The sequence below is a fragment of the Hylobates moloch genome, unplaced genomic scaffold (assembly GCF_009828535.3).
Source record: "Hylobates moloch isolate HMO894 unplaced genomic scaffold, HMol_V3 SCAFFOLD_7, whole genome shotgun sequence".
In the NCBI taxonomy this organism is placed as follows: Eukaryota; Metazoa; Chordata; class Mammalia; order Primates; family Hylobatidae; genus Hylobates; species Hylobates moloch.
In genome coordinates this window covers 16,085,967-16,107,260 of record NW_026652282.1, presented here as the reverse complement: position 1 = coordinate 16,107,260, position 21,294 = coordinate 16,085,967, and the positions used below count along the sequence as shown (strand labels likewise).

Sequence of the window (21,294 nt, the reverse complement as noted above, 5' to 3'; positions counted from 1 at the left end):
TTCCTGGCACACAGTAGGTGCTTAATATTTGTGAAATGGACGGGCGTGGTGGCTCACGCCTCTAATCCCAACACTTTGAGAGGCTGAGGTGAGTGGATCACTTAAGGTCAAGAGTTTGAGACAGCCTGGCCAACATGGTGAAACCCCATCTGTTCTAAAACTACAAAATTAGCCAGGTATGGTGGGGCACGCCTGTAATCTTAGCTGCTTAGGAAGCTAAGGCAGGAGAATCGATTGAACCCGGGAGGCGGGGGTTGCAGTGAGCTGAGATCGTGCCATTGCACTCTAGCCTGGGCAATAACTCCATCTGAAAAAAAAGAAAAAAAAGGGGGAAGAAATATTTGTGAAATGAATAAAATTATTCGTGTTTGCTCTGGGAAGTCACATTATCAGCTGTGTGATTTGGTTTTTAAAAGTAATCCATAGTTGGCCGGGCACGGTGGCTCACGCCTGTAAATCCCAGCACTTTGGGAGGCCAAGGTGGGTGGATCATAAGGTCTGGAGTTCGAGACCAGCCTGGCCAATATGGTGAAACCCTGTCTCTACTAAAAATACAAAAATTAGCTGGACGTGGTGGCACATGCCTGTTAATCCCAGCTACTCAGGAGGCTGAGGCAGAAGAATTGCTTGAACCCGGGAGGCGGGAGGTTGCAATGAGCCGAGATCGTGCCACTGCACTCCAGCCTGGGAGACAGAGTGAGACTCTGTCTCAAAAAAAAAAAAAAAAAAGTAATCCATAGTCATAGCAAATGAGTTGGTACTCATTCCAAATGACACTTTGTTGCTGTGTGATCATTGGTGAGGAACGCTAATGACTGTTTAACCGGGAGACAAGGGGCCAGCTACGTATTTTGGATGAAAGGTTGTATATGCTGTCAGGGATCTCTCAAGTTCATCTTAGATCATCTAATCATTTCTTTTTTTAAAAGACCCAGAGCTTTAGTTAAATGGTAGTGGTGGCAACATTTTGAAAGTTTTAAAAAATCACAAATATTAAAGTTGGTAATAATACTTAGCATTTCTTTAATATTTTTTCCCAATAAGATTTTTTTTTTTTTTTTTAAAGTTCAGGGGTACAAGTGCAGGTTTGTTACATAGGTAATCTTGCGTCATGGGGGTTTGTTGTACAGATTGTTTCATCACCCAGGCATTAAGCCTAGTATCCATTAGTTGCTTTTCCTGATCCTCCTCCCACCCTCCACCCTCTGGTAGGCCCCAGTGTGTGTTGTTCCCATGTGTCCATATGTTCTCATCATTTAGCTCCCATGGCATGTGGTATTTGGTTTTTTGTTCCTGCATTTCTTTGCTAAGGATGATGGCCTCCAGCTCCATTCATGTCCCTGCAAAGGACATGATCTTGTTCCTTTTTTATGGCTGCATAGTATTCCGTGGTGTATATGTACCACATTTTCTTTAGTCTATCATCAGTGGATACTTAGGATGATTCCATGTCTTTGCTATTGTGAATAGTGCTGCAACGAACATATATGTGCATGTATCTTTATAATAGAACCATTTATATTCCTTTGGGTATATACCCAGTAATGGGGTTGCTGGGTTGTCCGATAAGATTTATAATCACCAAATTCATAAAATGATTATATATGGGTTTGAAGGTTATTCCTCTCCACTGTCGATGGTCATTGTGTTATTTTCCAGTCTCAGTGGAATGAGGAGTTGGTTAGACAGCGGCCAGTCTGTGAATGGCATTGATGTAAACTGTACATTCCTGCATAAGGTGCCTGTCCTTGTGTGTATTAGTCCGTTTTCACGCTGCTGATACATACCAGAAATTGGGCAATTTATAATAAGAGGTTTAATGGACTTACAGTTCCACGTGGCTGGGGAGGCCTCACGATCTTGGCAGAAGGTAAAAGGCACGTCTTACATGGCAGCAGACAAAAGAGAATGAAAGAGCCAGGCGGAAGGGGTTTTCCCTTATAAAACCATCAGATCTCATGAGACTTACTCAATACCATGAGAACAGTATGGGGGAAACCACCCCCGTGATTCAATTATCTCCCACTGGGTCCCTCCCACAACACAAGGGAATTATGGGAGCTACAATTCAAGATGAAATTTGGGTGGGGACACAGCCAAACCATATCACTGTAGTATGAAGTGCCTTGGCTATGTGGCAGTTGGGCAGAGCTGAAGGAAGATGACACCTCTTGGACAGGATGATGTGTCTGTCCTGATGAATGACAGTCCTGAGAGTCCTTCCCACTAGATACAGGCACAAGCTTGAGTTGTCTCCTTCACTAACGTAAAAGGAGGACTACTAGAGAGACCAGGATGAGGGCAGGCGGTGGGGGGAGGACTGGGAGAGGACTTCTAATTTGCTGAGTGCCAATATTTCCTCTTTGCTGTTGTGCTGAGGTGGAAGTGTTCTCCTCTCCCCACCCCACTTTGCCACCAAATAATCCAGGAGTTCCTGTGTTCTCATCTCTCTACTGTTGCAGTGACTTCTCATGGCAACTTCAATAATTACCGTCAGACTTTTTTTTTTTTTTTTTTTTTTTTTTTTGAGATGGAGGCTTGCTCTGTCATCCAGGCTGGAGTGCAGTGGCACATTCTTGGCTCACTGCAACCTTCACCTCCCAGGTTCAAGCGATTCTCCTGCCTCAGCCTCCCGAGTACGTGGGACCACAGGTGCACACCACCACACCCAGCTAATTTTTGTATTTTTAGTAGAGATGGGGTTTCACCATATTGGCCAGGCCAGTCTCAAACTCCTGACCTCAGGTGATCCGCCTGCCTCGGCCTCCCAAAGTTCTGGGATGACAGGTGTGAGCCACCACGCCCAGCTGCCTTCAGTAATTTCAATAAAGCTGAGTTCTGTATTCCCAAGTTTACCAGCATGGATCATATAAATGAATTAAAGGAACACACAGTTAAGAAACAAATCCCATGTACTAGGTATGTAAGCAAACAATAAAAGTGTGGGGGCCAAGGCCCTTGGCCCCTGGAGGTTTGCTGAAAATCACCTGCATGAGGCTGATTAATTAGAGAAAAGGCATGCAAATGTATTTAACATGTATTTAACTTCAGCATGAAGACCCAAAGATCCAGGGGAAATCGTCCATTTTTATGCTTAGGCTTAACAAAGTATGGAGAACTGTGGAGAAACAGGGATAAAAAGGGCCTGATCGAATGCTGATAGACTGAGTGGGGAAACCCAGCAAGGCTTGTCTGTCTAGATCCTTCTTGGCCTCTCTGAGCAGCATTCCTTTCTCCTGGGTGTGGGGCAGGACCCTCTGGAATGGGGGGTATTATGACCTACAGTCAAACAAAGTAGGTCGAAGAACTTTTTTTTTTTTTTTTTTTTTTGAGATGGAGTCTGGCTCTGTTGCCCAGGCTGGAGTGCAGTGGTGCAATCTCTGCTGACTGCAACCTCTGCCTCCTGAGTTCGAATGATTCTTCTGCCTCAGTCTCCCCTCCCGAGTAGCTGGGATTACAGGTGCACACCACCATGCCTGGCTGATTTTTGTATTTTTAGTAGAGACGGGGTTTCACCATATTGGCCAGGCTGGTCTTGAACTCCTGACCTCAGGTGATCCTCCCACCTCGACCTCCCCAAAGTGCTGGGATTATAGGTGTGAGCCACTGGGCCCAGCCTGAAGAATTTTTTTTTTTTTTTTTTTTTTTTGAGACAGAGTTTCGCTCTTGTTGCCCAGGCTGGAGTACAATGGTGCCATCTTGGCTCACCGCAACCTCTGCCTCCCAGGTTCAAGCGATTCTCCTGCCTCAACCTACCAAGTAACTCAGATTACAGGCATGCACCACCATGCCCGGCTAATTTTGTATTTTTAGTAGAGACGGTTTCTCCATGTTAGGCTGGTCTCCAACTTCCGACCTCAGGTGATCTGCCTGCCTCAGCCTCCCCAAGTGCTGGGATTACAGGCGTGAGCCACCGCACCCGGCCAAGAATTTCTTTATAACCAATTTTTACGCAGAAAGGCGGAGGGAAAGTTAGAGTCGTATTTTTAGGTTTTGTGGCTGGCTTTGGGGAGAAGGAGTTCTGGTTTCTATGCTCCGCTTTGGGGAAGAGGGATTCTATGGTGCCTCCGCGAGAATGGACTGAGAGGGAGGCAGGAGAAGGTCAGAGGAAAACTTCTGCTTCTGAGGCTGCTGCTGAGGCCCTTTGGGGGCACTGTTTTCTGAGCCCCAACAAAAGCTAGACATGGTTCCAATCTGTCAGCCCTTTCCCCCAAGGCATGCTACGCCTGAGCTGGCATGTGGGGACTCGGAAGTTTGAGGCACAGTTGTGCCAAGTCCAGTCTGATCCCAGAGAGTCCATGAGCAAGACTGGGTTTCAGGAGGCGGTCCTATGGGAAGAGCCCAGCCTGTGGACTCTGGGCGTTACTTAACTCCTCTGCCTCGGTTACCACAGCTTCAAAACAGGGGTTTAGAACAACCAGTGCTTCCTAGAAGTGCTGCAAGGCTTCAGTGACTGAATTCATGCAGTGTTTGACACAGTCCTGGATTCTGGGTAGGAAGTGCTTGGTGGATGTTGGCAGGAGCCATCCTCCCCACCGGCAGAGCACCATGTCTCACTCACTGTCCTTGCTCTGCCCCATTACAAGCAGGGGCTTCCAGCTGGGTGCAGTGGCTCAGGCCTGTAGTCCCAGCACTTTGGGAGGCCAAGGCAGGTGGATCACTTGAGGTCAGGAGTTCGAGACCAGCCTGGCCAATATGATGTAACCCTGTCTCTACTAAAAATACAAAAATTACCCAGGCATGGTGGCACGTGCCTGTAGTCCCAGATACTCGGGAGGCTGAGGCAGAATTGCCTGAACCCGGGAGGTGGAGGTTGCAGTGAGCCGAGATTGTGCCACTGCAACTCCAGCCTGGGCGACAGAGTGAGACTCTTGTCTCCAAAAAAAAAAAAAGCAAGGGCTTCTGTCCCCTTCGTTTAATCCCCGCGTGAGGAGGAAAGAACCTTACCATTCTATTCTAGTTTCACCTGCCTTATCTGACTTAGGGAGCCAGGTTTAAATAATCACATCGTCCCTCTGGCTGAGTTCTGATTAACATCGGGATCTTTTGGTTCACGATACGTTTTTGAGACAAAACTGCCTGAGTGCGTTCAGGCTACTGTAACAAAATACCAGAGACCAGGCAGCTTATAAACAACAGAAATGTGTTTCTCACAGTTCTGGAGACTCAAGTCCGAGATCGAGGTGCCAGCAGATTCTGTGGCCAGTGAGGGCCTGCTTCCCCATTCACAGATGGCCATCTTCTCGCAGTGTGTCCTCACGTGGTGGAAGGGATGAGGGAGCCTCTGGGGTCTCCTTTCACAAGGACACTCCTCTTATCTCACCTCTCAAATCTCCATGTCCTAACACCATCACCTTGTGGGTTAGGATTTCAACATATGAACTTGGGGCGGGTGAGGGACACACACTGAGTCCATTGCAAAAATATATCCAAGCTGTGAGCACTGGCCTTTGTTGTCAAGGGGAGGAAAACACAAGGAAGGTTCCCCTCTGCAGACTGAAGTCTGAGTCACAGAACCTGAAGAAACACATGTGCTTCCCTCTCTAGGCTGACTCTTAGACTTGTCCCATTTTCCATTTTTTTTCCATCTCTAATGTATGCACAACAGATGCTTGAGTTAAATTGAATGGTGTTGAATGCTCTCTGGATAATGGCTGTTTTCTTTTTTTTTTTTTTAAACCAGACTTTTGGAACACCTAGTTGAAAAAGAGAGAGAGTACCAGAATCTTCTGCGGCAAACTCTAGAACAGAAAACTCAAGAATTGTATCACCTTCAGTTAAAATTAAAATCGAATTGTAAGTCATTTTCCAATGAGACAGACTTTAAAATCTAGCTAATATTCTAGTTAGCTTTGAAGAAACAGTTGAGGTTATCTTCTGTTAATCCAAGACTCCAGTAGATTCTAGACTACTTCTCAATCATAAAAAGGGACTACTGATACATTCAGCAACATGGCTGCATTATAAACGCAGTATGCTAAGTGAATGAGCTAGATTCACAGCCAGCACTGTGGCTCGTGCCCGTAATCCCAGCACTCTGGGAAGCTGAGGCTAGCAGATCAGTTGAGCCCAGGAGTTCAAGACCAGCCTGGTCAACACAGCAAAACCCCATCCCTACAAAAAATAGAAAAAAACCAGCTGGGCTTGGTGGATGCATGCCTGTAGTCTTAGCTACTTAGGAGGCTGAGGTGGGAGGATCACCTGAGCCCAGGAGGTTGAGGCTGCAGTGAGCCGAGGTCGTGACACTGCACTCCAGCCTGGGTGACAGTGAAACCCTGCCTAAAAAAAAAAAAAATTCAAAAGGCCACATACCATGATTCTTTTTCCTCCAGAAAAGGCAAAACTACAGGGACAGAATCCGAATGGGGAGGTGAGGGGACTGATTGTAAAGGGCACATTGAGGACTTTTGGGAGTGACGGTCATTTCTGTATCTGTGCTGCCACCTTCATAGCACATTGGACACCTAAAAAGGGTAGTTTACTGCATAAGTAAATAAATATGCCTCCATCAACCTGACATTTGTTTTGGGCCACTTAGAAATGAGCTCCAGAGCTACCTTGGAATGTGAACTAGATAAGCTCTGACCTCAACACTAAAACCTATTTCCCTGTAGGATTTTCAGCGCAGTTAGGGATGTGATTCCTAAGGAAAGGCATTTGAAAGATGTGGGGATAAGCATTTAAAGTGGTAGACCTAACATATCAAATTCCAAACTAACTGAAGGTATCCTAGATGAGGAGGCTTCTTTCTAGAAAGTGAATCTCAGAATTATGAATTATGTAATATGTATTAGAGTGGTTCAGTGATACCGGGTTAATTCATCTCTTTCTCACATCACATTTACATTCTAGAATCATTTGTTAATCCAACTGGTTACTTTTGAAGAGTTTTATGGTTAGACTAATATATAACAAATTGCCAATCGTTACAGGTATTACAGAGAACCCAGCAGGCCCCTACGGGCAGAGAACAGATAAAGAGCTTATAGACTGGTTGCGGCTGCAAGGAGCAGACGCAAAGACAATTGAAAAGGTAAATTTACAACAAAGCAATTCTTATGCTGTTGTTACACAGCTGCTCAGCTCTTAAGGATCTGATCTTTGTTTCAGATTGTTGAAGAGGGTTATACACTTTCGGATATTCTTAATGAGATCACTAAGGAAGATCTAAGATACCTTCGACTACGGTAAGAGCCTCAAAACAGTTTGTATAAGAGAATACGACTTTTTATGTGTGAATATGCTTCAAGAGCAGAAAACAAAGGGCTTGGCCCTCCCCCCAAACTCTGGAGTTCTACTAGGTTCAAGCTGGGAAAAAGCCAAGGCGGGGCAGAAACTGAAAGCCAGGCAGAAGTCAGAAATAGGAACGTGACAGAGAAGAGCTGGCCAATCTCCTGCCATTAATGCCTGGCTGGGAGTGGGGGGAGGCACGCGGCAAGCGTGCCTGCACACCGGACCCACCCCCTTCTTTAAACTGCAACCTGCCTTCTTGTTCCTGAGTCATTTGAAATAGCCAGCTCTCTGCAGGTACGTACCTCTAAGGCCATGTCCTACTACTGCTGGGACACGAGCGTCACCTCCGTATGTGAAGAGAACATTTTTATTTTCATCAGGTTTTTAAGTTAGGGACTGCAGTTTTAAGCTCTGTTGGCTTGAAGCACTGACTCTGAAGACAGCTCTGTTTGTTTCCCAGGGGTGGTCTCCTCTGCAGACTCTGGAGTGCGGTCTCCCAGTACAGAAGGGCTCAGGAGGCCTCAGAAACCAAAGACAAGGCTTGATACCAATCAGCTAAGCTGTGGCAGAGTGTGCCACCACGCTACATGTTTTGTTAAAGCTTCTGTTAGTGTATACACGAATTCCGCTGTGTTTACATATTTAAAAATGCCATTGTTCAATTAATAGTTTAAGAACTTGTTTTAAATACTGTCCTGAGTTTCTTTTGAAACCTGTTATTTATAAACATAGAACTGTGTGTATTGTGAAAACAGTGAGCCTTGGTTTTGACCTTCCGGAATATTAGGAAATTCACCTGTAGTCCCAGCTACGCAGGAGGCTGAGGTGGGAGGATTGCTTGAGCCCAGGAGGTGGAGGCTGCAGTGAGCCACGATCACACCACTGCACTCCAGCCTGGGCAACAGAGCCAGACCCTGTCTCAAAAAAAAAAAAAAAAATGTACACCCTTCAGCCCTTGCTGGAATGGTGAAACAAGGGGTGTTTAACAAACAAACATGGAAGCTGGGACACTGCTTCAGAACTGGTATGGTACTTAAATTTGAGAAACAAAATTGATATGAATGTGCCTTGTAGTTAATGTTTGATATGAACAGAAAATAGCTTCATATTTATACTGAATGTGTAAGTAGAGAAAACTAAGTTATGTGGCCTTTGAAATGATTACGAAATAGTCTTATTTTAAGATGGAACTGTCCTCTTGCCTGATAATAAATATTGTGTCTTTCTTTTATAGAGAAGTGATGGTCAGTGCGAACAGGCTGCAGCGCTGCTCGGGGTGGGTGCTATGGTAGAATGCTGTGGGCTGTTACCATAAGTATGCCTGGGAGGGGCCCCGCGATAATGGTCTCCTCCCAAAAAGGTGGCTGGGGGCAGGGGAAACAGGCATACAAGGAATTGTTCTTCCTTTTCATAATTAGAGTATTTGTTCAAAGTATACGACTATTTTAAGTCAAAAATAATCTTTAAGCACTCAATAATTCATCTTTTAATGCAGCAATGTACAAACTGCATGCAATTACTACCTGCTCAATCTACCCACTTAATCTTAATGGAAGTTTACAAGAATTTCATTGAAAACTGGGTTTTCTTCTTAACCAACAAGAATTTCATTGACTGGCTTTTCTTCCTCCTTAACCAAGTTGAGAACACTGTCTGGTAGCCCCCTGAAGGTATAACCTCCCCTTCTCCTCCCCTTAACTGACTGACTTAAACTTGATCCACTGATTGGCACCACGAACTTCAAAAGGTGGGTCGCTGGAGTAGATGTGGTAGCCCAGCTCTTCCAAAGGTGGCTCAGGATCGGCCGTGGCAAACTGGGCAGCATCCTCAATCTCCTTCCTCACTTCCACATCAATTTCCTAAAAATGAACAGCAGCTTAGGTACCAACTAGAGTTCTACTGAGGACCTGTTGCTGGTGTAACTAACTCTTTAACTACAAGTACGAACAGTTGCTAATTCGGAAGATTTTGGAATACAGATTTCTAGGGTGTATCTATTTTATGAATTAAAAATCCACAGTATACGTTTAGGAAAAAAGAACCATGCTACTGTGGGGGCTTTGCCACTGTGATGGTGGTTCACGGTCCACCAAAATCTGAAGAGTAATACAATTTTGAATAGATGAAACTAAAGGAAAAGCCCCTGCCCCGAGGGACTTAGGAATTATATCACTTTCTGGGCTTGCAGGAACCCACACAAACTCTATGGCCACCCAGGGGTGGCAACTTTTAAAGCCAACCTTCAAACCACCACGAACAAGTGACTGTACCTTTAGTTCTTCCACACTGGCAAGATTGCTGTTCACCATCCTGTCCTTGAGAAGCATAATAGGGTCACTCTTACTTCTTACTTCCTGAATTTCTTCTCGTGTACGGTAACTATGGGGAGGGAAAAGTAGTAATCAATCAGTAAGAACAGTTGTAGAGCAAGGACAGCGTGATGAAATGTGATATGGGGTTGGATTGTCCCAATGAGGTGTGAAATACAGAAGTGTGTTTCTGAAACAAAGGGGCACATCAATGTCTATGTCACTATAGGAGTGGCAAAGTTATACTTTCAAAATACCAGAACGCAGCCTAACATTCTGTAATAACTGCTTCTGTCTTTTCTAGAAAACCATACACTGGTGAGTCACATGGCTTCCCCGGCATTCCGACAACAGGAGCCAAGTTTTTGCTTGCTGCTTTGCTTGCTGCTTCAATTTAGACGTAAGGGTCTAAAGAAGTGTCACTTGTCCCACCCATTTGGGCTCCTGTATACTACATGGGTGGGGACAGCAGAGATGGTGTGTGTGGTGATGATTAGACTTTGAGACATCAGAGCGCCAAGCAGGAAATCCACGTGCCTTGCCTTTCTCCCTTAAAGAGAAGCACAGCCAGCAAAACCAATGTATCTTATGCCTACATCATCTGAAGTAACACTAAAAGGATTCTACCATTTTCAACAATAGATTTACACAAAGTGCATTTTTCCATATATTTTCCTTAGAAGTCCACTCTACAAAGGCTTATTTATTCAACTGTGTCAAAACTGGGATTCCAGAATCACAGGCCAGAGCTACTAAGCAAAAAAGTAAAATTCATGCCTTCCTAGTGGAACCTAGCTTTTTTGATTGATGTATTTCAAGGGATTGAACACCCACTTACCCTTAGCTCTATACCAGACAGAAGAACATCTCCAAATTCTAATCCTCTTCAGGTGGAGTATGCCATGTGTGGACTTGGGGTAATGCCTACAAAAGCTAAATGCCCCCATCAGCCCTGTAACAATTTCCCTCTGCAATTAAGGTATATAACACTCTCTTTAAAAATCGCTGCTTGTGCTCACACACACTATACACTGTAGGCATTTTCAGAAAGCTTTTTTATTAGGAGCCACTGCTTTCAGATAACTTGATGCCAACACAACTGCGTATATGAAGTGAACTGGCATCTAGCTCCAAAAGCAAATATTGAAATGTGTTGCTTTTGCCATGTAACACCATTCAAAGCCCACCCCCTATGGAAACCACACTGCCCATGAGCGTACCTGACTCCAGGATCACTCATACTGTGTCCGTGGTAACGGTAAGTCTGCAGCTCCATCAGGATGGGCCCCTAAAACAGAACCAGTAGGCAGTTAGGAACGATGACTGGAAGAACAGGCCGACAATCCACGGCCTCCAACGCAGGCCCTTTATTAAGCGTCCAGTGTATTCTTATCAGATCTTCTGAGTTGTCGCGAATTTCTTATTGGTTGACTGCTCTGTTCTCATTTCTAGCAAGTATTGATTGCATATTTCATCTTTCTCATTTTTAATAAGGCAATCTGCCAACAGCTTGTTTTGAATCAAAAAGGCTTTGAAGGCCAGGCATGGTGGCTCACGCCTGTAATCCCAGCACTTTGGGAGGCTGAGGTGGGCGGATCACTTGAGCCCAGGAGGTGGAGACCAGCCTGGACAACATGGTAAAACCCCATCTCTATCAAAAAATACAAAAATTAGCCACGCATGGTGGCGTGCGCCTGTAGTCCCAGCTACTTGGGAGGATCACCTGATTCTGGAAGGTCAAGGGTGCAGTGAACTGTGTGTACCACTGCGTGAGACCCTGTGAAAAAAGAAAAAGGCTCTGAGCATGTTCTAGAGCCTCCTGCTATTGGCTAGGCAGATTTCCATCTCATGCTCCTTTCTCATGGTGTGTTGTGGGGCTGCCAGCCACTCCTACTTCACAGACCTTGCTAGTGTGTAACAAAGTTGGCAGGCACCAACAACCTCTGCTACCCAAACCCCGAGGCTCTGCTGGGAGTCTGGCCAGTTGGGCTCCATATCACCAAGTGGCTTGCTCATTCTACACTAGCCCACTTCCAGGAGATGGCTCTGAACACTGGGGTGGAGAAACATTGAGGATCCTTGGTTGGTTTGGTGCAGCAGTTAAAATGGGCGAGTGGGGAGCTGGCTCTAAGATAGATAGAGTAGCTGTGTACCTTTAACTGCTCTGTGGCTCAGTTTCCTTGTCTGCAAAATGGGCAAAACAGTAACACCTAACTCAGAATTGTGAAGGTTATCTGTTTGGGAAAGTCACACATTCTACAAATCACCTTGTCTCCAGCCAGGGCTGGCCCCCATGTATTCTTTTCAGGAACTGGGAGAGGTGGGGTCAATACCCATCACTCAGGGCCTGGCACTCCCAGCCTTACGGTCCTGACATAGACTGCTCAGCCCATTGTACCCAAGCTGTTGTCTTGGTCCTGCTCTAGTTCATTCTACTCATTAGCTCTTATTTAATGTTACTACATTCCTACCCTCACTTCCCTGTCTCTCCACTTTGTGACATTTCCATCACTGCTGGCCACATCTGATTCGCATCACTGCCCAAACGTACATGGTATGGCGCTGAAGTGGCAACTTCAGAAACCTTGTTTCTGGGCTGTGGAACACTGATTTAAGGAGAACACCCAAACCTCCTAAGCCTATACTAGTGCCGAAGGAAGTGAAACCTCTTTAGCCCAGTCTCCCTGTTACCATCTCCCTCACTGCCATACACTGAAGGGAAAGATGCTTAGGACTGAGCAAGACTAAGATTAGAAGCTTCTACCATACTGTTTGTGTAAGACACACATATTAAATGCCCATTGTATACATGACATTCTATGCTGGACACTGTGGGGATCCCCAATCTGTTCCTTCAAGGGACTCATGATTAATGGGGGGTGGGGAGGAGGGACAGAATTAACCTAAGGAAAAGGCAAAGCAATTGTCATGATGAAGACAGGCCAAAGCAGAGGAAGCACCGGAACAAACTTCCCCCAAATGAGAGAAATGTGGGCTTCCCAGCAGGTGAGCTACCAAGACCAAGCTACCCAAAGGAACCCTGCTCCCTTCACTCTGCTTCCATCATATGCACCTCAATTAGCAGCTACCCACTAACAGCTTCAGCAGGCACAGTCTTTGAACTTCCAGATATAAATGTCATTAGCCCAGAGGGCTTTAGAGCCTTACCTTCCCAGATCTACAATAGGCAGCAGCAAATCTTGTCGCCTCTCGGACGCACAGGATATCCATTCCATCCACCTGGTAATAAACGGGGAAGGGGGGGGGAGGCGGTGAAGCATGAATCCAACTGCCCCATTTTACTTTCACATGACCTGCTCGTGTATGACAAACTCTCCAATGTTTCTAAGCTCGTCAAGGGTCTGCACAAGAACATACCCTTGGCCTTGGCCCTGACCCCACCACAGGTGTCCTTACTCTCAGCCCAGGAATGAAATCGCCTCTCTTGTAGTAATCAGTGCTGGCTGCTGCTCTCTCAACAGACGTTCCCATTCCATAGCGATTATTCTCACAGATGAAAATACAAGGTAATTTCCACAAAGCTGCCATGTTGTAAGCTTCGAATATCTGGCCCTGGAAGTAGTTATGAAAAGGGGTTTCATTTGGCTTCTTTCTCCAGGCTTCATTATCTGTAACAGCTGCTGCTCTGCCTGGCACAGAAAGCCTCGTCTTCTAAAACTGAGCTTTGGGTGGTGAGGGAAAGCGGGGTGGGTGGTGGAGGAGAAGCAGCAGGCATCATACTCTTGCAACTAAGGAAAGTGACAAACCAACTACTACCTGTTTCTTTGGGGCCATGCTAGCAGTAACGAACACACTGGAAAAAAGATCAATATGAAATCTATCAGGCCCACTGGATAGCCAGAGTGAACCAGCACCTAAGAATCAGCCTCTAGAACAGGGCTTCACAGATTGCTGGCCACAGACTGGGGATTACTCGGTAACAAGAGAAGCATAGAAACTGAGTTAAGTACAGTTTCAGACGCTATTATCCGAATTTGACACTGCCGGCCTGGACATCCAAGAGAGTGGGTCTGTATCGTTTTGCAATAGGTTGTGGGGAGGTCCTTTACCACAGGGCCTTTGCCAAGCACTGATATAGAGCAAAGGTGAGCTCCTTCACAGGAATGTGCCCCCGTAAGTCTCTTGTGAAACAACGCTAAGAGGTCAATCTCTAATCTGGCCATAAGTCAACCAAATTTGAGCTAGCCATAGGAATTGCTATTTCACCTAATAAGCAATATGCTACTTCTTTAGAAATTCAACTGTGAATATTAAAGACTTTGAAAATAAGACTGTTATTGGGAAGTTGAGACATAATTACCTGGTTAGCAGCACCATCGCCATATAAAGTCAGGCAGACCTCATCTTTTCCATTATACTTACAGGCTAGAGCAATCCCAGCGCCCAGGGGCACCTAACATTAAGGACAACCGAGAAAGGAAACACAGAAATCCACGAGAGGAGATATTAATGCCCTGCATTTTCACTCCTGGCCAGAATCTGGCACAGAAATTACACTGCTGCTACAAACTCTCCTTCCAACCCTATCTCTCTGTTTATCCCACTTCTGATATTTTCAATGAAGCAGTAAAGTAATATATAAATACTATGTTCTATTTTAACCAGTAAGCAACAACATTTCTGCATTCAAGAGTTAAAAAATAAAACCTGGCCAGGCGTGGTGGCTCACGCCTGTAATCCCAGCACTTTGGGCAGATCATGAGGTCAAAAGATCGAGACCATCCTGGACAAGATGGTGAAACCCCGTCTCTACTAAAAATACAAAAAATGGTTGGGCATGGTGGTGCGTAACTGTAGTCCCAGCTACTCAGGAGGCTGAGGCAGGAGAATTGCTTGAACCCGGGGGTGGAGGTTGCAGTGAGCTGAGATTACACCACTGTTCCAGCCTGGGTGGCTGAGCAAGACTCCATTTCGAAAGAAAAAAAAAAAAAAAAAACACAAAAAAACCTAGGTTTAAAAAAAAACAAAACAAAACACAGAATCTTAATATATTAAAAAGGAAAAGAAACAGTCTGGATATAATTTTGTGCTGTTAATTCTTCATCATTCACTAACTGATGAGAACAAGGACCCCATAATGAAGTTGACAAGATAAAGCAATTAATGTACTGAAATATAAATAGGAAGGGGAAGGTATGGCTCCACTGCTAGAGGCTCCTGCTTACTTTTAAAACAGCAGACACCTAAAAGGAAACATTATAAATCACCATCCAAATCTACTCCTCTCAAATGGTAGGATATGAAGCACTAGGTCTTTAAAAGGAAAACAAGCTCCCAAAATACAGTCATGCGTCACTTAACAACAGGGATATATTCTCAGAATTGCATCACTAGGTGATTTTGTCGTGTGAACACCATACTGTAATGCACAACCCTAGATGGTACAGCCTACTGCACACCTAGGCTGTATAGTAGAGCCTACTGCTCCTAGGCTACAACCCTGCACAGCATGTGACTCTACTGAATCCTGTAGGCAAAATATTTGTGTACCTAAACGTAGAAAAGGTAATGTGTTGTGCCACTACAACATCACTAGGCGACAGGAATTTTTCAGCTCCATTATAATCTTATGGGTCCACCGTCATATATGCGACATTGACCAAAGCGTCACTGTGCAGCACATGGCTTACTACTTCAGGAAAAGTTGTCTGGGGCTGTGAAAGTTTTTGAAGACAAAGTCCAGGGCCAAATCTAAAGCAGCACACAATCCTCGTCCTTGACTACCTGCGCTCCCACGATGCCATTGCCCCCGTAGAAGTTCTTGGCATACATGTGCATCGATCCTCCTTTCCCTTTAGCACAACCTCCTTTTCGTCCTGGAAATGGCAGAACATACACATGTGCAGAACCAACTCTACAAAGCAAACCAAACCGCACCCCAAGTATGTACTCTGAGGCTCAACCATTAGAACGCAGAGGCCAGTTCAGTCGTCTTAAGTACTCCCTTCTCCTTGTCCTTTCACTAGTTCCACGTGCTTCAACCTTTCCAGCTTTTCCTACTCTCTAGTCACTTAGTTTCCTTCAGATGTTCCATGCAGATGGTACCCTGGACTTTTCTGGGTTTTTTGGCCAGTTACAAACATCTTAGGACCTCTCCTATACTAGTACACTAAATATATTCAATCCTTGAACAGGGTTTGAACTGCACGGGTACACTTATACACAGATTTTTTTTCAGCCACACATGGATTGAAAATACAATATTCTCAGGATGCAAACCCGAAGATATGGAAGGCTGACTTCGGGACTTGAGTATTTGAGGATTTTGGTATACTCGAGGGTCCTAGAACCAATCCCCTGGATATATGGAGGGACAACCATAGTTCAAGAGTCAAGGAGGGCCAGGCGCGGTGGCTCACGCCTGTAATCCTAACATTTTGGGAGGTCGAAGTGGGTGGATCACCTGAGGTCAAGAGTTCAAGACCAGCCTGGCCAACATGGTGAAACCTGGTCTCTACTAAAAATACAAAAATCAGCCAGGTGTGGTGGTTAGGCACCTATAATCCTAGCTACTCGGGAGGCTGAGGCAGGAGAACTGCTTGAACCCGGGGGGTGGAGGCTGCAGTGAGCCAAAATCATAGCACTTCACTCCAGCCACTCCAGCCTGGGCAAAAGAGTGAAACTCTGTCTCAAAAAAAAAAAAAAAAAAAGAAGGGCCGGGCACAAGTGGCTCACGCCTGTAATCCTAGCATTTTGGGAGGCTGAGGCAGGCCACTGCACTCTAGCCTGGGCAACAAAGTGAGACTCTGTCTCAAAAAAAACAAAACAGGCCAGGTGCGGTGGCTCACGCCTGTAATCCCAGCACACTTTGGGAGGCCGAGGCAGGTGGATCACCTGACGTCAGGAGTTGGAGACCAGCCTGGCCAACATGGTGAAACCCCGTCTTTACTAAAAATACAAAAATTAGCTGGGTGTGGTGGTGCATGCCTGTAGTCCCAGCTACTCGGGAGGCGGAGGCATGAGAATCGCTTGAACCCGGGAGGTGGAGGTTGCAGTGAGCCGAGATCACACCAGTGCACTCCAGCCTGGACAACAGAGTGAGACAGTCTCAAAACAAAACAAAACAAAACAAAAAAAAAACACCAAAACAAATAGTCAAGGGGGACAAAGAAAAGGGGAATATTAAGAAGATTTCTAGAATTTACATTGCATACCATAGAGTGCTTCAACCCAACTTACTTTCTATGACTGCTAGACTTCTGTTGGCATGTTTGAATGATAACCAAACCTATTGTGATTTTATAGCACTAACCTGTTTTAAACTTTTACCTGAGGGGCCAGAGAACTTCACAAATGGTCAGTTAACTCAAGAGCACAACAGAAGTACCAAAGGAGAGAGGGTTAAAAAAAGAAACTTAAAACTTTTAACAAACATTAACTCATAATAGCTCTTAATGGGAGATATTTAAAAACTTAATCCACTCATTTCCCCTTCCTGTAAATCAACAGCAAACCTGTAAGCTCTGCGAGAATTTCTCGGACGGAAAGGCCCCGGGTGAAGGTAAAGCCGTGAGCCCGGTAGGCTGTGATGAGATGGTCTGTGGGGTTGATGCCGGCCTCCAGGCCCACACAGCAAGCTTCCTGTGTTAGAGGAAGGAGAAACTATGAGGCAATACGATACATGTTTCTAAATAAAAACGTTTCCTAGACCGTAGTGAAATATTTGGGCTAGTAGAACCTGTCATTAATAACCAGAGAAAGTAGCTATTTTCCACCAAAATACAGAGTGGAAGGCCCAAACCAGAAGCAATAAACTGGCAACCCACACATGTGCCACTTCCTTCCTTTCTCCTGTATGATGACCTAAAAGAAAATCCTACATCAGATGTCAACATTAAAACACTGGGGAATTTCACATGAAAATCCAGACTTCTGCCTTCTCTTAGACATGGAAAACAGGAAACATTACCCCTGATTTCCACATGGCACCAACTGGCTGGAACCAAGTCATGGCATTCCTCTGGGTAGGGCATGCTGGTCCCAGTTCAGCACGAGTCCCTGTCACCATTTTCTGTTTTGTATACCTAGCCTTCTTCGCTCATTTATTCTACCTGGCTGGCCCTTGTAGGTATTTGACTCTGTAACCCTTGACCTAAGCCCACAAAACAAAAAACAAACTAATCCTTTCTCTCCAAATTATATACAGTACAGGCGATCACAGTGCCAGAAAGTTTTAAAATAGTAAAACTCTAAGAACAGGTACAGAAAACTGGCAATGTTACGTGTGAATGAATTCTTTAGCCTAAGCTTCATAGCAGGTTTTGGCATTCTACTTTTTAATTCTAAAATACTGGCTTCACCCAGGCATAGTGGCTCACGCCTGTAATCCTAGAACCTTGGGAGGCTAAGGTGGGCAGACCACTTGAGCCCAGAAGTTTGAGACTAGCCTGGGCAACATAGTGAGACCCCGTCTCTCCAAAAAATATAAAAATTAGCTGGGTGTGGTGGTGTGCACCTGTGGTCCCAGATACTCAGGAGGCTGAGGTGGGAGGATTGCTTGAGCCCAGTGGGCAGAGGCTACAGTGAGCCAAGATCACACCACTGTACTCTAACCTGGGCGACAGAGAGGGACTGTCTCAAAAAAATAAATAAAAGAAAATTACATTACCAGCCTCAAACTCTTCTGATACATACGGCAGGGTAAAGCCCAATAAGTACAAGCCATACTTCAGTACCTAAATAACACAGTTCTATCACAAACCTACCACTCACCTGACCATCACACAAGTGACAGAAACCACGAATAATCTTCTGTTTATACAGCTGATCTGCTTTCAACTCCATTCGGCGCACAGTCTGCATCATCCTGTAGTATTTGAGCCCATCCTCCCTGGTGAGCACTGTTGTGACAGGAGGGCCTTCTTCCAGCCGGTGAAGGTCACATTTCTGAAATGGAATAAGGTACTTATTATCCTCCACATACTACATTGCAAACACTGTTGACCACTCTAAGATCTAACTCCATTGCAAATAATATTGAACTTGAAAAACTGCAAAGGAGCACATTAGTAATGCTTCATATCGCCTCTGTTCCCTAAATCCATAAACCTCACTGTGCAATGAGATGGGGCTTGGGGGAAGGAAATCTTTCTAAGATGATTTTCACTGAAAGCCCCTAGAAGCCAACTGAGTTATAGGTTGAAAGAACCTTCAAAGAAACAACTAAGACTCTTCTTATTCAAATATTTCACTGAATTACATTCTAAACTTTAGAATAAGCTTTTATTTTTATTTTCTAGCTCCTTCCCCTTCCCCCCACAGAACAACAGCAAGCTGCTAATAATAAATTCTAGTTTTCGTGAAGCTTCTCTGAACTTCTGATCCTGGAACATTTAGAAGAAAATGATGACTAAGCATGAACATCAAAATGTTCTATTCTAAAGGTAAAACTGTATATCAGAGTGTACCTGTGAAAAAATTATTAAAGTAAAACACCTCTTACCTTAATTTCAAATGTTGCATCATTTGCAAAATTACGGGATGCTACTAGCACTCTGCTTGCCTTAAAAGACAAAAATATACAAACAAATCAGTACTTTTTAATTGTCAGCTATTTTGGAAAGTATAATAATCAGTTATCAGGATGAAGTTATGGAAATTTAGTAAGCCCCAACATATTCATAGGCTTCTCTTCCACCCTGCGCGCTGTGTTTGCATCTTCCTTGGCCTCCAAAATGAATCCATGCTTTGGCCAATGAAACATGATCATCCCGCATCTGAAGGCAAGCAGCGCAAAGAGGGGCAAAAACCAAACCCATCCTTTGTTTTCAAAGAAATTACAGTGAGAATATAATGAAATTAGTGGCTAAAGAGACTAGATCATCTGTGAGCTGTGTTTGTTTATGCCATTCTTTTGTTTGTTTGTTTTGAGACGGAGTTTTGCTTTTATCACCCAGGCTGGAGTGCGGTGGTGCGATCTTGGCTCACTGCAACCTCCGCTTCCCGGGTTCAAGTGATTTCTCCTGTCTCAGCCTCCCGAGTAGCTTGGGAGTAGTACAGGTGCCCACCACCATGCCCAGCTAATTTTTATATTTTTATTAGAGATGGGGTTTCACCATGTTGGCCAGGCTGGTCTCCAACTCCTGACCTCAGGTGATCCACCTGCCTTGGCCTCCCAAAGTGCTGGGATTGCAGGTGTGAGCCACCGCATCTGGCCTGTTTATGCCATTCTTAGTCATAACCAGATACTGTTCATTTTGAGCAAGCCAAAATTATACTTCAAATAAAACTATGATTTAATCCCCACTCTAGGCAAACTTGACTCTTCTATCAAATTGGATCTGTAAGAAAAAATATTTTAAATTGATTGAAGTATGAGATAAATACTTCAGGGAGACAAGACAAAAGAAAAGATACTTAGCACTCTCTGACTTAAACACAATGGGCTTGAGCCAGCTGTTTTATAATTTATAATTTGAACAGCCTAAATCTTGGACAGGCTCCTCCTGAAGCCCCAGTAGAAAGAAATGTGCTCTAAAACACTGTTCTGTTGATGTTTGGGTGGCTGTCACTGTTTGGAGGTAAAAAGCTTGGGGGTGGGGGGTGAGAAATGATTCCTTTCCAGTTTTACAACTGACCAAACCTACTCACAGCAAAAGTATTCTATGTAATGGCTAAGGTTTAGGTTAGACCACAACATTTATCCAGTAGTACTATCACACTATTTTAGCTCCCTTCTGCCACATTCTCACACACTGACATGTAAACCAACATGATTTCTCCATAAAAAGCACATCTGATGTGTTCATACCTTACCTAATCCAGCACTGGACTGGATCTTGGTAAGAAGAGTTAAGACTGATCTGCCAAGTATACCCTGGAGTGTACAAGCCAATAGGCAGAAAGCTAATTACGTATCTCTTCGCCCCTCAATAGACCATTATCGGACAAAGCCAACAAACACAGACAATGACAGTGCTGGAGGAAAACAACTGAAATACTAGGAATCAGTGTTTCAGTTAACTTACAGGCAGAGACAGTCCACTAATGTATCTCAGAAAAAGTGAAGGAAATTTAGGAATTTGGGAAGAAGTAAAGCTGAGAGAGGGTGAAACAGCAAATCGATGGTTATATTTAGCAATCAAACAGATGTGTTATTCTTGGCAGTTAATAAATATTTTGTGGGGCCAGAAATTTATTGTATTGCGAAGTAAATTTCCAAATACAACTACAGAAACTGCAGTTTTTGGAAGGCAGGAGTCCAAACCAGCCAGGCAACAGTAACAGAGAAAAGGTAACTTCTTTCTCAATCCTAGAGTTGAAACAATGAGGCAGGATAATGCTATACAATAAAGAGCAAGAAGGGGCCCAGTGCTGTGGCATGCGCCTGTAATCTTGCGCCTGCAAAGATTAGGACTGCCAGAAAGCTACTTAGATACTTTCTCCCATGGCTTCATTATTGTGTATCTCAAAAATAAGAACCATTGATATGAGTGAAAGGAGCAAAGTTAAAAAAGCTAAAAGTCCTATCAGAAGTGTGAGTGTATCATTTCTGAGTGAGAGCTTGTTGGGCGGATCACGAGGTCAGGAGATCGAGACCACGGTGAAACCCCGTCTCTACTAAAAAAAATACAAAAAATTAGCCGGGCGTGGTGGCAGGCGCCTGTAGTCCCAGCTACTCGGAGAGGCTGAGGCAGGAGAATGGCGTGAACCCGGGAGGCGGAGCTTGCAGTGAGCCGAGATTGCGCCACTGCACTCCAGCCTGGGCGACAGAGTGAAACTCCGTCTCAAA

General features: G+C 44.7%; 2 protein-coding genes across 3 annotated transcripts in view; one reads left to right on the top strand and one right to left on the bottom strand.

Moving 5' to 3' along the window:
• The window catches only part of MAP3K15 (mitogen-activated protein kinase kinase kinase 15), a 55,410-nt gene extending 46,851 nt beyond the window's left edge, over window positions 1-8,559 (top strand). Inside the window, exons 17-20 of one of the 2 annotated variants that reach the window (XM_058441531.1) lie at window positions 5,684-5,796; window positions 6,933-7,033; window positions 7,111-7,187; window positions 8,468-8,559. In XM_058441531.1, coding sequence (XP_058297514.1) covers window positions 5,684-5,796; window positions 6,933-7,033; window positions 7,111-7,187; window positions 8,468-8,525 — 349 coding nt within the window. In that variant the 3' untranslated portion in view covers window positions 8,526-8,559. Of the gene's footprint in view, window positions 1-5,683; window positions 5,797-6,932; window positions 7,034-7,110; window positions 7,188-7,693 lie in introns of both variants that reach the window. The other variant, XM_032756658.2, reaches the window with a different exon arrangement.
• Window positions 8,560-8,701: 142 nt separating this feature from the next.
• PDHA1 (pyruvate dehydrogenase E1 subunit alpha 1) overlaps window positions 8,702-21,294 on the bottom strand; it is a 21,685-nt gene continuing 9,092 nt past the window's right edge. Inside the window, exons 3-12 of the mRNA XM_058441835.1 lie at window positions 19,006-19,065; window positions 18,276-18,449; window positions 17,018-17,144; window positions 15,288-15,379; window positions 13,864-13,956; window positions 12,960-13,115; window positions 12,711-12,782; window positions 10,763-10,830; window positions 9,504-9,612; window positions 8,702-9,092 (exon numbers count right to left, since the gene is read on the bottom strand). Coding sequence (XP_058297818.1) covers window positions 8,928-9,092; window positions 9,504-9,612; window positions 10,763-10,830; window positions 12,711-12,782; window positions 12,960-13,115; window positions 13,864-13,956; window positions 15,288-15,379; window positions 17,018-17,144; window positions 18,276-18,449; window positions 19,006-19,065 — 1,116 coding nt within the window. The 3' untranslated portion in view covers window positions 8,702-8,927. The remainder of the gene's footprint in view (window positions 9,093-9,503; window positions 9,613-10,762; window positions 10,831-12,710; window positions 12,783-12,959; window positions 13,116-13,863; window positions 13,957-15,287; window positions 15,380-17,017; window positions 17,145-18,275; window positions 18,450-19,005; window positions 19,066-21,294) is intronic.